Raw genomic sequence first — 20,305 nt, 5'->3', positions numbered from 1 at the left:
TTCTGGGATGTGCATTTTGTACACCTTCTCCTGGCATTTTTCAAGGACACCCAATTCTTTTGCTGCCTGGATATTCAACAGCCCTCTGAAGGCTTTGGCCAAGACCCTGGATTCCTGAAAAGGGAATGACTTCATGGTATGGCTCCTCTCCCTTTCTTTCCTAACTACACGAATGTCATTGCTGGTCATGGACTTGGCTACACAGGCAAAGTGAAGGGGGCAGTTAGGGAGATAACCAGGTTGACATCTCCTTCCTATGAAAAGCAAACATGATTGTCCTTTATCTTCCCGGAAGGCAGGGCTACACGGTGCCCTTGCTCTGCCTGTGATGTTTTCTCCAAATGGAAAGCCCTCTCCTTTCCAATAAAGCCTGCCTACTCAAGCATGGCCTTCTTGATGAGCGTTTTCCTACCCCCACGACAGTCAATATGGAACTCTGCACCAGCCCGTCTCACCATCCACTAGCATTTCACTTTGGCTCTTGCCCTCATTTGAGTTCCTGGAGTGTGGGGACAGGACTTATTCATCCCCGTGCCTGGCCCCCAAACAGGGAACTCTGGATATTTATGCAGCAGAAGAATTAATGAGCTTTGCACGTTTCGGGTTAAGGGACATTTCAGTCCTGTGAGGTCTCAGGAGGACAGCATGGACCTGCTGTCTCTGCCTGTCTACCGTGGCCCAGCCCCAAGGGCTCCTTGTGGAAAATTACTCCACGGGGCCGAGGACTGGTTGCATCGGGTTTGGCCTCCTCCTGGATTCAGGCAGCAGATATAAGGTCTGAAAGCTGGGGGCTCGGACAAAGACCAGTGGTCTGAAACAGCCCAGAGCTGCTGGAGCCAGCTTAAGGCAAATGAACCAGAATAATCATGACAGCACACACTGGCCTTTCAGTCCTCTTGCTGCTCTGAGATTGTTGAACTGCACTAAGTAGAAGCTTCCCCAAGGTTGGGATGCTGAGTTTCTGGCCTTGGATTTTCTACTCTGTGCAGTTTTAGACCAGAAAAGTCCCTTGGCATAAACATAGAAGATGCATAAACACATCTTTTTGATTATGTCAACTGTTAGGCCATCATTTGAAAGGAAGGGCTAAATGTTTTGATCTTTTTTTTTTTTTTCCCCGTATATCTTTTTATCCTCCAAATAACCCCCTGAGATTGGTAGAGGCATGAAGAATCATCCCATTTTCCAAGTAGGAAATGAAAGCACATTGCGGTTGTATTTATCCAGGTTTCACACAACAGATAGGCAAAGGCTAATCCTAGGACTAAGATAAAGACTGGAAGGGCTCTTATGATCCGAGGGCCTCATTTTGTAAGTAGGGAGTGTGAGGCCCACTGACTCGAGCAGCTTGCTTAGTGACACACAGAGGGCCAAAGACAGAATTGGGATTAGAACCTTGACCTATTCGTTCTCAGCTAATACATGTTCCACAAGAGAAGGCCTCTCTTCCTCAGGGTTCTGACTGCCCAGCACTTGAAAAAAACAAAAACCAATAGCAAAGATGAATTCTACTACAAACCCACAGGGACAGAAGGTGTGGGGGCAAAGGTGGCCCCCAGGACTCTTGGTGAGAGTTACCACCAGAACCAGAGGAGAAGGGACCTCGACCAAAGGTAACTCAACCACCCTCCCCCTGGAGAAGCATCCTTTCTGGCACTTTCTGTGCTACAGAATTGGGTTGGCCTCTTCTTGTCCACTTCCAGTGGGGGGAATCTCATAACTTTGCTAGGCAGCTCACTCCATTAATGCACTGTGAGGAAATTCCTTCATTCATGTGCCTTCTCCTCTGCACTTGCTGTCAGATGGCAACGGATTTTGTTTGCATCAGTTAAGTTTAATTAATTCCAATGGAACAACGAGTGATACGTGCTTATTCCTGAGATGACAGGTGCTGTTTTATGCCTACCCTGAGGGCCCCCTAGACTGGACAGCTGGTGGGCTGGTGGCCTATTCACTCAGTAATGCCCACCCTCCACTCTGCATCTCCCACTGCCCTGGAGACTCGCGGGCCCCTTGGGTGCCAGAGCCCTACCTCCATCGTTGTCTTTGCTGTCGCCACAGGCGGTTTCCATGGACGTGTCGCAGCCAGCTCCTCTCCAGCCCAGCTGGCAGACGCAATGCCACCCGTTTAGGTCCAAGGTACATCTGCCGTTGCCATTGCACAGGCCAGGGCAACCCTCTGCAAGGCAAAGCAGCCAGAATCAGGGTCTGATCAACCATGGGCACAGACTGTGCTCACACACACTCACACTCGACCTGTCAGCTCACAAAAGGCCTTCACATTCGTCAGCACACTGATGCCCTCGGTACCTGGGGGTGCCTATCGTTAGAACTACCCCTTACATTTAAGGCTACTGAGACTCAGAGGTGGAAGGCCTGCTCAGACCACATGGTTAGCACGCGGCACTGTCAGGAGGTGGGGGGGCTAGGCCTGAAGCCCACACCTTCTGTACCCAAAACCCTCCCTTTCCAAAGTGATCAGGATTCTAGAGCCAGAGTCCACGGATGTGGGCTTATCCAAATCTGGCCAGTGGAGCTTTGGGGCTGATTCTTCACTCCTTGCTTACTCTTGCCGGTTGTTCCTGCCTCTGTTTTGTTTAAAACAAAGGAATGATCATCTCTCTGTTTACTCCTCTTGTCCCCTCAGCACACCTGGGTCTCCTTCTAAAGGGCTGTACTTTTCTCAGGCCTTGGGACTAGGTCCATTGCATGGGTCCTTAGGCTTTGCATTTGTTTTGTCTGATTTCCTCCTGAACAATTGTCTTTGCTTTGAGGAAGAGTCCTGGGGTCTTTTTCTTCCCATCTGATCCTCAACCACTCAGAGCAGCCTGGATGACTGCCACGAGAGCGCCTAACGAGGGCTGTCTGGGAATGCCAGTGCAGGTTCGGGCAGGCCACTCTCCCCTAATTGTGTTCATCTGTACATCTGTCTGCCCGCCTGTCATTTATTAGGCACCTTCTCTGGGCTAGCACTGGAGGTACAGACATGAATAAGGCCTAGTTCTTATTCTTGAGGAGCATGCAGCCTATCAAAGGAGACAGATTTGTATGAGTGAAATATTTCACTGCTAAGTGCCCTGAGGGAGATGTATAAAATATGGTGGGAACCAAACACGGGAGTGCCCATCTGTCTGCGAGGGCTGGGATGATTTAATCAGGGAGGGTCAGGCAATATTTAGACTCTGCCTGAGTTCTGCTTTGACTAGATCATAAGGTGGGAGTTATTATTCCAGTAAGCTTGCAGATTTTTGCTTACCACCTTCTCAAGAATCTGTTAAGTTACATGCTTCACTCCTGCTTCGATTTTGCTGCTTGGTTTTCATCAAGTCCTCATTTTTAACAAATCTGCCAACTCCTTTCTTAGAGGGGCCATCAAAAAACACCTCACCAGGATGCCTTCCAAAGCTTCTTTCTGGCCCTGCTCAGTCTCAGAGGAAGGTATGGATGTGAAAGCACTCTGCAATCTATAAAACTTGTTTTATTATTAAGAGCAGCAAACTGCTACAAATACAGCTATAAACTGAATTTTCTATCATGAAATAACTGAAAACTGACCCATTACTCTTAAATGAAACAAGTATGGATACGGCTGTCTGGTACAAGGCCTAGGCCAAGGCAGGCACTCACTAAATGGCAGATCAACTAGAATCTAAAACTGTAGTGTTCCAAGGCCTTTTTATCCTCGACTGGTATTACAAGATAGAAGAAAAGAACATGTTCATTTATACTTGAGATGTTCAACACAGCCACCGGTCAATCTGGCCACTGTGTTTTCCATTCAAAGGAAGAAACATTTATTGAGTGTGTGCTCCCAGCCCAGGAGGGAGTCCCGCAGAAACTTTGAAGCAAATGTAGACTATGGGGGTTGCTGCCTGGCAGAAGCCTGTTGGGGGAAGCAGGACGACACCAGCATGGTCACCCCAGAAGAAATCGAGACAGCAGCTGAGAAGCGCAGGAGCAGTGCTGTGACATGCAGGCACTGTCTCAGAAGCTGACCTCAGCCACTCCTGATCTAAGCACCTAAAGGCTCCCTCTTTCTCCAATGAGTCCCATTTAAAATTTTGTCCATCCAGCTGAGACTTGCTTTAAATTAAGCCTCATATGTTGAAATTAGTCTCGGAGGAACAAGGGTCCAATTGTTAAGGATAGTAGTAGACTGCTTTCTCTTGTTCCAAGGTATAGCCTCGTGTAAGACACAAAGAATCTCTCTTGAATAAGAGTACAAGCTTGGGCTTCATATCAAAGGCTGGTTGTGTTATTCAGTGGCTGTAAGACCCAAACACCTTATTTAGTTCCTTTGAGCCTCACTCTACTTATAAAATGGGGTTGTTGGGAGGCTTAAATAAAGTATGCATGATGCACAAAGCCTGACAGACAGCTTGAACACAATATCTGAGTCTTCTACATGTCATGACTTTCTCTCTAGTTTGAGTAGAGGGACTATCATATCATAAGCTGTAACCATAACCCCAGATAGGGGCCATAGAAAGGCAAAAAGAAAACTGAGGCAATTACCTAGATCAAAGTCAGTAAAGTATTTTGTAAAGGTCCAGCTACTGAATATTTTGCCTCGTGAGCCATATGGTCTTTGTGGCTCTGTTATTACCAAATTCTGCCATTATAGCTTGAAAGGAGCCACATACAATTTGTAAATCAATGGGCATGGCTGTGTTCCAACAAAATGTTATTTATAAAGACGGGATGAGCCAGATTTGGTCTGTGTTCTGTAGCCTGCCAAACCCTGATTTAGATGCTTCAGGACAGTGACGACAATGACAGTTGCCATATACTGAGGGTCTACTATGGCTCACCACTGTGCTAGGCATTCTACGTATATTATTTCCAAAACTAACTTTTGGTTGCATTTTTCAGATCCTGATTGTCTAAGGCAGTGTCAGTTTCACACCATTTAATCCTAAATTTTTAATAAAAACCAAATCTTAGAATGTGGACTTCGGAATGGGACAGAACAGTTCAAATCCCAGTGCCACGATCTTACTTTGTTGTTGTTGCTAAGTCATGTCTGACTCTGCGACCCCATGGACTGTAGCCCGCCAGGCTCCTCTGTCCATGGGATTTCCCAGGCAAGGATACCGGAGTGGGCTGCCATTTCCTTCTCCAGGGGATCGTCTTGATCCAGGGTTTAAACCCGTGTTTCCTGCACTGGCAAGCAGAGTCTTGGGGAATCCCATGTAATGTTTGGCAAATCATTTAACTCTCCAAGTTTAGTTGTGTTATCTGTAAAATGGAGCTAATACCCAATCCACAGAGCTGTTAAGAAAGTTAATGGGATAATGTATACCAATTATTTAGCACAGCGGATAACACAGGTAGGCATTTAATAAATGATAGCTGCTATTATTATTATTGGACTTCTTTGTTTTAACATTGTATTGGTCCAACTTCACTACGAAACTCACGAATCAGAAAATGATACTTTGTCAGTCCAAACTGTTCAGCATTTGGGTCAAAAGCTATGGTCCTCATAAATACAAACCTCGCCAGAGAGAGCTGAAACAAACCCCATGCTGTGGTCATGGGGCCAACACGCCGCTCAGCAGGAAGCAGTAAGATAGATGGGTTCAGGGCCCCCGAGTCCCAGCCCAGGCCCGCCTGACTTCCCTAGTGCTCTGTCCTTCTCCTTGAGAGCAACTGTCCCAAGCGCACTTAAATAATTCATTTTGCAATAATTTAAGGTCTACTCCCTCCATTAGAATGTAACCTCCATAAAGGTAATTTTGGACCTAAACTAGTACCTTGCACAGAGCCAGTACTCCATATATTTGAGCTGAAATGGATCAATGGATGAGGCGGGAGACCTAGGTTCTGCCTGCCTAACTTGTGGCATCTTGGCAAAGTAATTTGTCCTTTCTTGACCTCAATTTCCTCATCTATTGGAGTGGCCAAAAAGTTTATTTGGGTTTTTCCATAACATCTTACAGAAAAACCCCAATGAACATTTTGATTAACTCAATACGAAATGAAGGTTTGGATGAGATGCTCTGTTAGGCCCTTCCAGTACCACCACCCAATAGAGAAGGTCAAAATAACCTCAAATTGGATAATTCTGTTCTTAATTTCAACAAACTTTACTTAACACCTACTGCATACCAGGTATGCGTTAATTCTGGGGTATATACAGATGAGATATAGCCTCTGCCCTCAGTATTTTTATACTCTATTTATCTATACCTTTTGTTCCAAGACAATTTAAGACAGGATGGGGCTTCCCTGGTGGCTCAGATGGTAAAGAATCTGCCTGCAATGCAGGAGACCCAGATTCAATCCCTATGCCTGGGTTGGGAAGATCCCCTGGAGGAGGATATGGCAATCCACTCCAGTATTCTTGCTTGGAGAATCCCCATGGACAGAGGAGCCTGGCGGGCCACAGTCCATGGGGTCGCAGAGAGTCAGACACAACTGAGTGACTAACACTTTCACTTTTGTTCCAGGACAATTTAAAATGGGTCTTATAATCGCAAACAATGCTTCTCAAAGTGAATTCTTTGAACTACCAGTTCTATGAGTTCCTCAAAAACAAGCCTCTATAGTTAAATAAGTTTAGGAAACAATATATCATATACTCTCATCCTAGAAAGTCACATTAAACACATTAAAGCCTCCGGGGAGTCTTATAACAAAGAAACCTGCGTATTTGATTATTGGAACATTTTCCAGTTTGACCTCAGAACTCCTCGCTGCCACCCCAACCATTTATAATCATGTGGAAAATTCTATTCCACGAAACCCTCTTTGGGAAGCCCTGCTCTATTGAGCTCTGCTTAGCACACGGGGCCTGGTGCACACATTCTGTGCAGCTCCGAAACTGCCAGGAGGAGCCCGTGTTCTCAGGGAGGGTCTACTCTACGTGCAAAACCACAAGAACACTCTCCCCATGGTCAGTTTCTTTAAATGGACTAGTCTCTATCCCGAGGGTCTGCACTGTCCAGCTGGTTTCAGGGTTTCAGAGATACCTGGAGTGCCTGTGGCTTGAGTGAGGTTTGCTCTCATGTAACAATTTGCTTCTGAGATCATCACACCTCCCATTAGCCATTATGAAAAGGCCTCCTCTGGGGGGGAACCTGTTGACTTTCTTAAAGCAATATGCCCTTCCTTACCTGCTACTAAAACTTATTAATTCCACAACCCTGAAACACATCAATAATTCAGAGAGCCCAAGTGGCGTTAACAATCCCCTCTGGAAGGATTCATACTGGGTATTTTCCAGAGCCCAAAATAATATAATTTTAAGGTTTAGAGAAGGGCTAGGCTTTTCAAAAGAAATAATGCCCTTTAAATGACAAGGGACCGCTTTATTTCCAACCTCCTGTTTAAGCCTACAAAGAAGACTCCTTTGAAGTTAGAAGACTTTCAGAATCCTTGAAGGTATTTAGTTTTTATGTGGTAGAGGAGCTATACAACATACCCATCCCATTTATGTTTCTCATTCTGGTCTTCTCGTATGTTTTCATTCCCACAGGCAGTTCTCTAGACAAGGGCACCATCATCTCCTACCTAGATGACAGCAACAGCCTCCTAATTGGTCTTTTTGCCCCTAAATGTTCCTTCTCAACTTTTCCCACCATACGGCCAGATCCATTCTTCCAAATCACAAATGTCATCAAGTCATTTGCATGCCGTTCAGTCGCTCACTCATGTCCGACTCTTTTGCGACCCTCATGGACTGCAGCCTACCAGGCTCCTCTGTCCATGGAATTTTCACAGCAAGAACACTGGAGTGGGTTGCCATTTCCTTTTCCAGGGGATCTTCCCAACCCAGGGATAGAACCTGCATCTCCTGCATTGGCAGGCAGATTCTTTGCTGCCTGGGAAGCCCCATCAAGTCAGTATCCTGCTTTTAAAAGCCTTCAGTGGCCTCTTGTGTGATGTTATGGCCCACAGTTTGGGTCTATGAGGCCCTGCCTAGGCTGGGGAGAGCTCTCATTGCTAAGTGGCCACGGGATGTCCTCTATCACAATCCTCATCATGTTTTGTTGGAACTATTTTTAGTGTTTTAGTGACAATATATGTTTACTGATTTCTCTGGGAGGCTGGGGCCTCTTCTGTCGTGTGGCTCCACATTTCCTCACACTTAGGAGGAGGTCAACATACTTGGTGAGTGGCTGTTGTTTCTTCAGTGTCTACCAAGGCAAGTGGACAGAAAGAACAAAAGCTGGCTTGTCTCTGAACTGCAAAATACTCTACTCTGAAAAGTCCCAGGCTTACATATATCAGCCTCTGAATTCTTTTTTGGGAATTACTAGCACCCATTATACCAGAGAGCCAGTCCGATGGGGTGCTTGGTGGAGAACTAGATTTTTGGCAAGAAACATTTGTCTTTTAAAGTGACTTATGATTCATTGACCTAATCTAGCTCAAGGTTTGGTGAATATTTTCTGAACTACAGATCAGAACAGGTGGCTTGAGAGAGAATGTGGGTTACTTCCTGGTGAAGGTGTCAGCTTGGAAGATGAGGTTTGGAGGAAGAACACTGGACATTACTGGGACATTCTTCATGACTATGACAGAAGAAAGAATATTGGAAATATGGATTAGGCCAGGAAATAAAAAATCCTGGTTCTGCTACTTACTACAAGTGTGATCCAGGCTGGGACACTCAACTTCTTCAACTTTAATTTCCTTTTCCAATCAAATGAGTATAATTCTATCTGTTCCCTTAAAAAAAATTCACAGGACTCACTTAAGACTCATGGATGTGGAAAAACTTCACATAGTGGGAAAAACATTCACCAAATAGATGGTGACATTATTAAACTTAATCCATCTTGAGGATTCCCCTGATGATGATCATGTGTGAAATGCCTATTTTAAACAGGCTCAGAGGTGTGACTCTTTCTTGCTGCAATAATTTTATTCTTGGTTGAAGGCCAGTATGTAAAATTCAAGGAACCTTGCTTCTCAACACCAGGCATCCATTGGATGGGCCCCACAATCACCTTCGCTGTATTTGGCAGAGATATCCCAGTTGAAAAGCGTTCAGTCATTTAGGTTGCCCTAAAATCCTTTCCATGAATTTTTAAACAGCAGTTGCTATCTCTTATTAAAAGCCAATTTAGTCTTTTTCTTTACAGTTTCAAAAATTAGCCTGGCTAATGAAGTCCTTCTTCAAATTAAGGGCAAGGCTAAGAGTATGATGATAAAACAGCACAGCTAACATTTACTGAGCACCATTCCTGCCCACGTGCTGAACACTTTACATTCACTACTTTACTCAATCCTCATGCCAACCCTATGAGGCAAGTTCTGTTATCATGCTTATTTTATAAGGACTCTTGAAGTGAAGGGAGGGAGGTCGGTCATTGAATTCATTAAGTGTTGGAGTTTAGATTCAAACTCGGGCAGTCTGACCCCAGAGTATGTGTCCTTAAGCACTGAGCATATATTTGGTACCCAGTGCTGTGTGAGGGCTTAAGGATAAAAAGATGAAGATGGCACAGTATTTCTCCCCTGGGAGCTTGGAGCTTTTCTGGAGCACACATATCTGATCATTCAGACTTCTTAGAGCTGCTGCTGCTGCTGCTAGGTCGCTTCAGTCGTATCCAACTCCGTGTGACCCCATAGATGGCAGCTCACAAGGCTCCCCCGTCCCTGGGATTCTCCAGGCAAGAACACTGGAGTGGGTTGCCATTTCCTTCTCCAATGCATGAAAGTGAAAAGTGAAAGTGAAGCTGCTCAGTTGTGCCGACTCTCAGCGACCCCATGGACTGCAGCCTACCAGGCTCCTCCGTCCATGGGATTTTCTAAGCAAGAGTACTGGAATAGGTTGCCATTGCCTTCTTCCCTTCTTAGAGCAGTGAGGCCTTTCTGCAAAATTAGGTACCATCAACTTAATGTAAATGGCAAGAATTACTTTGCCTGTAGGGAACACTCTGCAAAGATAAAACTTAACTAAGTCAGGCCTTCTCTGAAGAGGGGGAAAAATAAATCCAAACAAACCGACCATTTACTCCCTGAGGTCAGAGGTCTGTTTTCCCCTCATTTCTCCAGAGCCTGGTACAGTATCTAGTGGGAATGGCGTTCTTAAGATTTCTTAGGTGGCTCCAGGGTCTCTGTTGCTTCCTGTCTAAGACCACCCACCCTGGTTCCCAGCAACTTAATCCTGATGGACCAGGGGCCACAGGGATGGGCAGGGTGACATGAGATGGGGCAGAAAGGGTGTATGGAAAGGGAAGGATAACAGCACGATGGCAATGTCACAAACAGATTGAGCACTTGCGGGCAGGGAAGAAGGACACTCCAGGTATATCAACCGTCTCGTTATCAAAACCCTGCCCCCGGGGCAGTGGATGCTGTGACAAGTCCAGGATGTGGCAGCCTTGGGACGCCATGCTTAGAGGGTACATGTGTATTTCTAGATGTACATTTCTTCTGTTATGCCCATACACAAACACACACACACAAACACAACAGGAAAATAGAGGAAGACCATACCTTTAACTACCCTATCCAGATAGTGCGCTTGGGGAATAAAAGACAGCACATTTAAGGTAGGATCCAGAAAGTGCAATACTGCCTGTCACACAACCATGCCAGGTGCTAAGGAGACAAAGGGGCCACACCCCACATCTGGGACAGACCTGCCAGGGAGAGGAAAATAAAACCAAAGACAGGACAACACGAGAGAGAAGGAGGGAGAGCAAGCGCATTCTCCAGGAAGGGCCAAAAGGAACGTCAACCCACTCTGGGATCCAGGCGTTTGGAAATGTGATCATATAAACAAGAGGACATGTGGATAAGGAAACCGGGAGGAGGAGGAGGATGGGAAGCTGCGAAAGTGGCCATGCTCCTGATCTGTCAGCTTCATGGAAAACTAGCACTTTGTCTGCCCAGAGCATCATCCACCTTCCCTTTGCTGTGGGACGAGAGCGAGGGAATCCTGTCTGGGCAGAGGTGCCCGCAGAAGGTTGGGGTTTGGAGACAGGCAAGATGTGAGTTATCTCTGATATGCACTAGGGGACTCGGTTGAGTCTTTGGTCAAATATACTGCTAGCCTATATGCTTGCCACTCCTGTATTTTCCATGGACACATGTGCCCAGAGGAATGCAGAATGCTTGGTGTTCTAAGTGAGATGCGTCTCTCCTTTGTGCCTCTTACACAGAATGTGAGGTGCAGGTCAGTGGAGGTCGCTGTGAAAGAAAAGAAACCCTGACCCCTTCTCAATTCTGATAAACTCAAAAAGGTATTTAGAATGATGTATGCTTTGTTTTCCAACACATACGCCATTGTTACAATCATACAGCACCACTGGGGGGTTATATTCAAGCAGTGAATCATTTGGCAATCTGAGGTTTTGCTTATTTGTGAGTGTGTTAAATGTTAGTTGCTCAGCTGTGTCCGGTTCTTTGCAACCTCACGGACTGTAGCCCACCAGGCTCCTCTGTCCATGGAATTCTCCAGTCAAGAATGCTGAAGTGAGTTCTGTGCCCTTCTCCAGGGGATCTACCCTACTCAGGGACTGAACCCGAGTCTCCTGCATTGCTGGCAGATTCTTTACTGTCTGAGCTACCAAGGAAGCCTATTGGTGAGGATGGGTGTCCAACGAGGCTCTGAAATAAGCCTGCTGTGCATATATGTGGGTGCCTGGCTGTGTGTCTGGAGCAGGGCAGACCTCTTCATCCCCAGCACGCATCAGTCACAATATCTCACCTTCCCCATTAGGCTGTGGTCACAGCCTTTGGAGGGGCTTCCCTCACATCTCCCTCTCTACAGCTCCCTCACAAGTGCTCCCAAGAAACTTGGGGAGACGGCCACTTCCTGAAGGGCGGATGTTTTCAGCCGGGCTGGCCCCCACACTTAGCTTGATTTCACACGTGAACCAGAAGTCCATAAGAGAGGGCTGAACTGCAGTGGTGAGGCCTTATCTGGAAGCCCTAGGGTTCTATAAACTGTGAGAACATTCTTACTCTCTTCATAAAAAAAAAGGCATAAATTTTATGTTTTCAATCCTCTGGACAGGACAGATACTGTTGCTGTTCATCAATATATATTTGCCTCCAAAGGCTCGTGGATGAAAGGCTATGTTCTTAGTTCAGGCCTCCTTGTGGTCTGTGCTTCAAGATGAAATACACTCCCAGAGGCTGCAGAGCCAAGTGGAAAATTGGGAAGAGGAGTTTAAAGGGGTCTGTGTTCTCCCCCCTTCATTCTCAAAGATCCTGCAGAGTCCATGAGCTCACAGGATGTCAGGAGGAAATGCGAAGGGGAGTGGTGTATTATGCAGGACTGAACAAACAAAACTGTGGACGGACAGACGGTGAAAAACAGGATGAACCCGCATGGAAAAACAAGCCCAGGAAGCTCCTCTGGAGAAGGCGAACTCTTTCTTGATGTTTGGTGCTTCTGCAACCTTCTTCTTAGTCAAGTTTGTTCATCTAAGTTTGCAAAGTGACCCGAAATTGCTTAGAGGTCATCTCCCGGGATACGCCATTAGAGAGCCATAACATACAGGATTTCTTGGCTCAGCTGGTGTCCTTAGCTTTCTGATCTGCAGAGTTCTGTGAAGGGTCCTAATCATATATTCTGGTCATAACTCTGAACCCAGCTACAGACGAGATGGAATGAGCCTAGACTTCTCTCACGGGGCTGGCAAGGATGACTCAGCTGGATGAGACACCACTATTGGGATCCAAATGGCTATAGAGCTGTGCAGCATCCATGTGGAGGGAGCTCTCAGACCATGAAAAATGTTGTCTCCAAACTCAATGGTGATGTTGTGGCTCTGGTGATGAGTAAAGATTATATCCACTATGCAGACTAATCTCCCCAAGTTCAGGGGCTGACCTCAGAGAGCTCTTGTTCTCTCTTCTAACGTCATTTCATTTATAAGAACTATTTCGTAATAAGGTTCTCTATTAAGCGTGTTTTTAGTACCTTGAACAAATGCTTACTAATTTCTTAGATACAGGCAGGAATGGCAGCCGGTGTAAGTGACAGAGGCAGACTTAGGTTGCAATCAACATTGTGGGTTTCAGGAGACAAAAGTGGGCTCCACAAATCCTGAGATTCCTTCCCTACAGAGATAGAGACCTCAAGCCACACTGTGAATCCAAATGCTGATAACAGCCAGTCAACACCAAGTCCAAGGGATGCAGAACAGAGCTTTCTTGACTCTACTAAAAATGAAAGTGGTAACTGGGTCTTTGAAGTCCAATGTCATTTACTTATAAAAGGCTTGTGTAGAAGTCCACGCTGTTGTTTCTTCTACTGTTTGAAAATCTTGGCGCATATGCCCTTGAAAAGAGTTAATTAAAATTTCATTGTGATTTTAAAGCACTAACTGTAAGAAAATATGATGTCAAGTCCCTAGGCTTGCACTATGGATGGTGGATTCAGGGCTTCCCCAAATTCCTTCATCTTTTTCTTCCAGATTTTAGGATGAAGACGATGGGAGTAGAATCAGTTTCCTCTCGGACGATGATTGTCTTTTCAACATTGTACACGATTCTCAAGCTTCTGCTATATTCCTGTCACTATGCAAAAAAACTGGAAACCGTGGAAGCACACAGTTATTTATAAAACAAGTTCTGGGCCTTTGACAGGCGGGAAGTCTGTGAGGTCTTAGTTCTCTTTAGTATTTCTATGACCTGTGACATGAAAGCTTCTTTCCTTTGCTTGCTTGTACCAATGGAAGTTTCTAAACATTTCTCTTGAGATAATCCCAGTAAGCTTTGGGGCCCCTTATCAAAGGCTGTGAAGAACATGGCAAGAAGCTTCTTCACTCTTATCCTCCAGGAGCCTCAGCTGACTCTAACAGTTGTATTGTGGGTACGTGTCAGGTCAGATGAAACAAGGATCACTGTGATAGGTGATGACAACTGGGGTGGTTACAGTCATCTGAACTTCTTTCAGATGGATGACAGATCATCCAAGAGATACTCTTGTTAAGTTCTTGGATACGTTAATGCTCTTCTCTCTTTGGATAAAGGATCAGTGAGGAGTAAGTAGCCCATGGCACCTGCCCTGAGAGGGACTCACAGAGCTCACTAATTGGTCTCCAGTTTCCCACTCCTATCACGTGTGGGCTGAGAGCTCCCAGGAGCATCAACTAATCAAGCTCCTCTGCTGACAATGTGGGGGCAGATCCCTGTCCATGTCCTCTTTCTCCTTGTCAGCATTTGTCCTGCAACTCCTGGGTCCTGATGTGAGAGCACGCCTTTGAGGAGGCAGAAGGCAGGAGGAGAAGGGGACGACAGAGGATGAGATGGTTGGATGGCATCCTTGACTCGATGGACATGAGTTTGAGCAAGCTCTGGGAGTTGGTAATGGACAGGGAAGCCTGGCATGCTGTAGTTCACGGGGTAGCAAAGAGTCGGACATGACTGAGCGACTGAACTGTAAGCACAGGATTATCTCACAGACGCAGAAATCTTATGAATGCTTGTGAGTCCTCTTGCTTGAGGACTGTCTGATAACACAAAAGAAACTCAAGAGCGAGCATTAAAAAATGGACAAAGGACTCCAGAAGATTGTGTGGCCTTCCTTTATAATTCCTCTGCATTGTGAAGTCTGGCTTTGTTCACTCCAGTAATTGCATCATCACAGTATTATTTTGATCTTTACTCCCAGAGGAGGATTTGTTTAAGAATCAGGATTTATAGGACTGGACAGCTCTCCTGAAGCCTAGTAAATAATTCTGTATATCTGGCATTTTGAACAATCACAGCTTTGGGGTCAAGGTTGGAATTTTACAAATGTAATCAGAAGCTAGCATTTCCCATATGTGTTTTGGGACTTTATAGTCAAGGGAAATGAATAAAGTAACCATCACAGAAGTGATCCAAAATGTTGATGTTTTCAAAGAAATAGGAAAAATTAAACACCTTCTTAAATTTAGCTATGATTTTCAGCTTTCTCTAATGAAATAGGAGGTCAAGCCCCAGACTTAAAAGATCCATAAAATTCTTGGAAAAGATGTCCAAAAATATGTTTTTGATGACTCTGTCTTGACCACATACTTGAGAAATGAATCCATGTCGCATCCTACCTTAACTTCTGGACTAGGGAAACTGGGTTCCCTTTACACTAGGGTGTGTTAGAAACAAGTAAGTGAGAGTGAAAAGGAAAATACCTCTTTTTATTTTTAGGAGCAGGTGATGCTGGATGTGTAGGTCTGTGGGCAGTGGAGGAGGGGCTGGAATGTCAGTGTCCCTGCAAGCCTCCCCCAGCCCCCTGCATCCTGAGATCTGTGATTTGTAGATGGAGAAACTGAAGCCCCCAGCGACCACGCGGTCTGCCCACGGTGCTTCTTCACCAAGACCTTTCTTGAAGATGCAAAGAGATGGATAATTCCTAACATAAAGAATTAAGATTCAAAATATTCTTGTTTTCTAACAAAAATATAGTCATTAAAGAGGATGCCACTGCCAAATTTCCTTTCATTCTGAAACTAATCTATTTTATTAAAAAAAAAATCAAGTAGTTTCCATAAAAGAAAAGGTGTACCCAGATCTCCAAAAGGAGATACTTAATTCCTGCTATATAATCTACTCTGGGAAATGTCACTGGGTTAAGAAGGTTCTTATGCTGGGGACTTGTCACAAGGAGTTCAGGCTTGTCTAAACTCTTTTACGCTGGTTATTAGATAATCAAGTCATTCTTTCCTGTTTATGGAAGGCAGGAGTGTGCAAATAAACAGCTCTGCTCTCTCTGGCGCCCACTGCATGGAGGTGTCTGAATCAGCATTGTGGGTTCTGGCATTTTCTCTTGTATAAGACAAAACCACATTGTAACATAGGAACTAGCTGAACTATAATCAACCCTCATATAATAAGGAAGCCTGATTACAAGAGAAAATTTCACATTTTGAATTTCTAACTTCGCAGCAGTAAGTTTTTGCTTTTCCTAAATGATCCTCACAGGGAGTGTAGTTCCCTGGAAATAGAAGAAAGTGCTTCTTGCTGCCATTAAAGATTAAAGAGAGGCTTCTCCTTCTCATTTCTGTTCTGAAAAGAAAAAAGAAGGCACCACCATTGTTTCCCTCCTTTGTATCTCGCAGCCCCTTCCCTTCTACCGACAAGGTTACTGGAGGGTTCCTTTGGCACTATGATGCTGAGTTTCTGGCAGGAATGCAGCTGGCCACAGGCGAGACGCACAGAGGGCAAGCTGCCATGCGGGGAGACAAGACAGGGACAAAGGAAACGCTCACCACACAATGACAGGTAATAGAATTCCGGGCCAAAGTCCTTTCATCTGAGCCACTATGACTAGCCCATTGCTTCTTCAATGTCCTGTGACATTTTCTGGTATTTATGACTGTCAACCTTCCTCTTGAATCGTGTGCACTTTTACCTTGATGTATTTCTTATCTGGAGGGGAAACAGCACCTGCAATCCCAAGGTGGAGTTTGCTCTTACAGAGTGACAGCCCGGTGTGCGGGGAGGTGGGAGGGCCTGCTTTGACTTCTTGGCATCCAAACAAAGGGATGCTCTTCAAGGCGGGCTGGTGATCATCCACGAGACGCTAGACGGAGCACCGCTCGCCCCCAAGCCCTGCCATGAATCACCTGTGACTGGACGAGGGGAGACTTTCCCCAAATCCCTCATCATTTGACTCAGATGAGATACTTTAATCTTACAAAAGTCTGACATCCATAAACCCTGTGCAACTTGGTGGGGTGAGCTGAGGACTCTGTAAGCAAGTGAGAGAAAACAGAAGGGTCTTTCTGGGCTCTGATTTTGGTTTTAATAAGCACGGGTCCCGTTCTGGGCTGGGAGCCTAAGAGGTCAGCCTGTCCTTAGTCATGCAGAAAAGCGAAGGTGAAGGGGGAGCCGAGTTTAAAGAAGCGGCGGCCCTCCTGAGTGACTCGGGCCACTTCTCTTTCAGGGGGTGTCCAGGGCTGTCATGAGATAGGATGACTCTGACAGAAAGAAGCCACCCAGAGGCGCATAGGGTGGTAGCGCGGCACATTCTGCTATGGAAAAGCAGGCCGGGCTGCTGGCGGTGGTGGGAGCAGCTTTGCGCGCTGGTAAGAGCACTGGCTGGCAAACTAACCGTGGGACTCTGAGCGCCACTGGAATAGGAGGGCCCCAGCCTCTGGGAAGGACAAGAGCTGGAGGCCTCTGCCGAAAACCCAGGCTTTCACTGTGGCTCAGAAAACCAAGCCTCAAGTTCCCATTCTACTTCTTAACGGTTAAGTGACTGTAGGCCTCGGGTCCCTGAAAGAAGGGGATAATACACGTGCCTGCATGGGGTGACGGCTGGGTGTATGAAATGATGCAGTCAAAGCCCTTAGCACAGAACTGGCCACACTGTAAATACTCAAATATCAGAAGCCATTATTATTGATGTTAATAAGTATAAGGCATTCCAGACCCATTTATAAACAGAACGATGGGGTGGGGGAAGACATGATCAATAAAAACTAATTTCAGGCTATAAAACAGAAGGAATGAAGCTGTAAAAAAAAAAAAAAAAAAAAACCATGAAATAAGAGGGAGCTCCATTTGTTCAAAATTCCTTCATCCCTCAAAATCTTTGGGGCTTGCCTCCCAGTTTCTGTAAGACTCAGGAGGGGACTTTCAGAGCTGGAGAGGCAGCCAGCGTCCTGCCTCCTAAAGCCATGTGCTCACCATCTGATCACAGATCCTTTCTTTAAAAAAAACACACACACACACACACAAAAAAAAACATGGAAGGGGAAGAAGTTGAAACATACATACAGAAACCAGTTGATTCAATAAAGACGTTTTGGTGAGTGTTCATTCCAGGATAATAAACCAAGCAAACGTCTGGCTGTGTTTAAAATCAACAAAACCAGCAGGAAAGGCAGAAAGAAGGGAATGGAGTGATCAGCTTGTTTTAAAAGCTGCAAACAGTGCTGCTTCAGCAGGGGCTGGTGCTGAGGAACCCCCTGGAGAGGGGAAAGGAGACAAAGGCAGACAGGACGGAAGCCGAGGACAGGAGTGAGGGGGAGGACCCCAGGCCTAATGGGCTGCAGATGTGGCCTGGGACCTGCGGGAAGCTTCCTCCAGGACTCCAGGCCTCTCTGGGAGTATAGGCCTAGGAGGCCGTGGTGGGGAGGGGTCAGTGCTAGAACCAAGACCTCCCAACCAGACCATAAATTTGATTGAATGGGCTACATGTAATAAGCAGTACGATGTGCCAGCCTGTGCTAAGCTCTTTACGTGCATGCTTGCCCCCATTTCATAAGTGAGCAAACTGAGGCTCCCAGAGACACTTAGACCTTGCTCACAGTTGCTCAGTGGTAGTCATCTGCCTCATTCTTCAACCCCAGCTCCTTAACACAAAGCGGTCATCCATTTGGCCTGGGCAGGGCGAGCCTCAAGGTATGCTACCAGCTGGTTGAGACCCGGGAAATGCAGGTTGGGAGGGAAAAGGTTCTGAATCCCCCGACTGTGAATTCAAATCCAACTGCTGTCTAGGACACGCCGACCATAATGTCGTCGGATGAAAGGACTTTCGGCCCAGCTCCCGCATGCAATGGGGGCCCCCCAGAGTGCCCGGCAGACGCAGGCAGCGTGCAGCCCCCGGGGAGGCCCGGCCCGGCCCGCGTACCGATGGTGCAGTGCTCGCCGTTCCAGCCCGGGCTGCACTCGCACTTGCCGTCACGGCAGGTTCCGTGCTCCGCGCAGCGCGGGTGGCAGGCGCGCTGGTCGCAGGCCGCCCCCATCCAGCCGTCCTCGCAGCGGCACGTGCCCCCCACGCAGACGCCATGGCCCCCGCAGTCGGCAGCACAGATCTCTGTGGGGCGGGGGGAGAGAAAACAGGCACTGAGCAAGCTTTTCTGGGGAACAAGGGTCACACTCGGCTCCCCTCCGCAGGGCTCCATGAGCTGTCAGGGTCCAAAGGCTCAGGGCTAATCCCTGCGGACAAGGACCCCCTGAAAGAATAATTCTCCCTGCGGAGGCCTGTCCCCAGCCCCCCTCCTCATCAAAACAGGATGGACTGCAGGCCTCTCCTCTCTTTGCTTTTCCCGGTGGCCAGCCTGTCCCCACTTTTGTGCTTGCCGCTTCCAAAAGGGACCGGCCTTTGGAACAGATGTGACGGGAAAGTCAGATTTAATTAAAACCCAGTTACGTGTGAAAACAAAGCGAGGATGAGTCCCTGATTGCCAAGTCAAGTGCTTGTGGGTTTGGCTGGGGTGTGTGAGGGGTTCTGGGCTTGTGTTTCACTCCAGCCTTGACTCTAACTGAGATGGGATGAAAGGGAGGTTGGCCCTCCAGCACCCCATGGGGGTAATTCTGGGTGGCTGTTCTGGGCTTTTGCTGGGTTTATGCTTTGTCCTCTTGCTCATGGGTTCACCCCAACTCCAAGTGCCATCGAAATGGCCTTTCCCATTCAAAGCAATACTGCAATACGGCTTGGGGGTGGGGGTACTTCACAGCCAGAGTGGAGTTGCCCAGCCCTTCACAAAGGCCCGATTGTGAGATAGTGCAACACACACACACATGACCTGATTCACAAGCCCCTCGGGCTTGGGGCCAGTGACATCTTCACGGTTACGCAGGCAGAGGCTGTGGAGGCTCTGAAAACAACTGCTTTTTAGGAAACCGGTTGAACAACTGGGGCCCTTGATGCTCTTGGCCAGGGCTGTGAATGGAGACTCTAATTAGATTCTGTGCCTTGTGGCCCAATGTTCTTCAAAAGAAAATCCCAACACCTTAAATTTCTTTCCAATTAGACTGATTGACACCCACATCAAGTTGCATTTGCCTATTACCCCTTCCAAGCTGTACTTCTGATTTCAAAGTTACTAACAGTTTAAGTACTTTTGAAAAAGGAAAGAAAATAAAATTAGATCTCAGAGGCTCAGAACTTTCATCTTAATCTACGAGGCAATGGCTAAAATGTTCAAGTGAAAAGGAGAGTGAAAAAGCTGGCTTAAAATTCAACATTCAAAAATGAAGATTATGGCATCTGTTCCCATCACTTCATGGCAAATAGATGGGGAAACAATGGAAACAATGAGAGACTTTAACTTCTTGGGCTCCAAAATCACTGCAGATGGTGACTGCAGCCATGAAATTAAAAGATGCCTGCTCCTTGGAAGAAAAGCTATGACCAATCTAGACAACATATTAAGAAGCAGAGACATTACTGACAAAGGTCTGTCTAGTCAAAGCTATGGTTTTTCCAGTAGTCATGTATGCGTGTGAGAGCTAGACCATAAGCAAAGTTGAGCGCCGAAGAATTGATGCTTTTGAACTGTGGTGTTGGAGAAGACTCTTGAGAATCCCTTGGACTGCAAGGAGATCAAACCAGTCCATCCTAAAGCAAATCAGTCCTGAATATTCACTGGAAGGACTGATGCTGAAGCCGAAACTCCAA

At 46.4% G+C, this 20,305-nt stretch overlaps 1 protein-coding gene across 4 annotated transcripts in view; it reads right to left on the bottom strand.

Annotated features, from left to right (window-relative positions):
• The window catches only part of TENM4 (teneurin transmembrane protein 4), an 855,551-nt gene that overhangs the window by 116,207 nt on the left and 719,039 nt on the right, over positions 1-20,305 (bottom strand). For all 4 annotated transcript variants that reach the window (XM_070365001.1, XM_070365000.1, XM_070365002.1 and 1 more), the window contains 2 exons: positions 18,533-18,718; positions 2,033-2,179 (listed from right to left, as the gene is read on the bottom strand). In XM_070365001.1, the coding sequence (XP_070221102.1) occupies positions 2,033-2,179; positions 18,533-18,718 (333 nt within the window). The remainder of the gene's footprint in view (positions 1-2,032; positions 2,180-18,532; positions 18,719-20,305) is intronic.

Source organism: Bos mutus, chromosome 29 (assembly GCF_027580195.1).
Source record: "Bos mutus isolate GX-2022 chromosome 29, NWIPB_WYAK_1.1, whole genome shotgun sequence".
Classification (NCBI taxonomy): domain Eukaryota; kingdom Metazoa; phylum Chordata; class Mammalia; order Artiodactyla; family Bovidae; genus Bos; species Bos mutus.
Note: the sequence above shows the minus strand (reverse complement) of the source record. Positions and strands in the feature narration are given on the sequence as shown.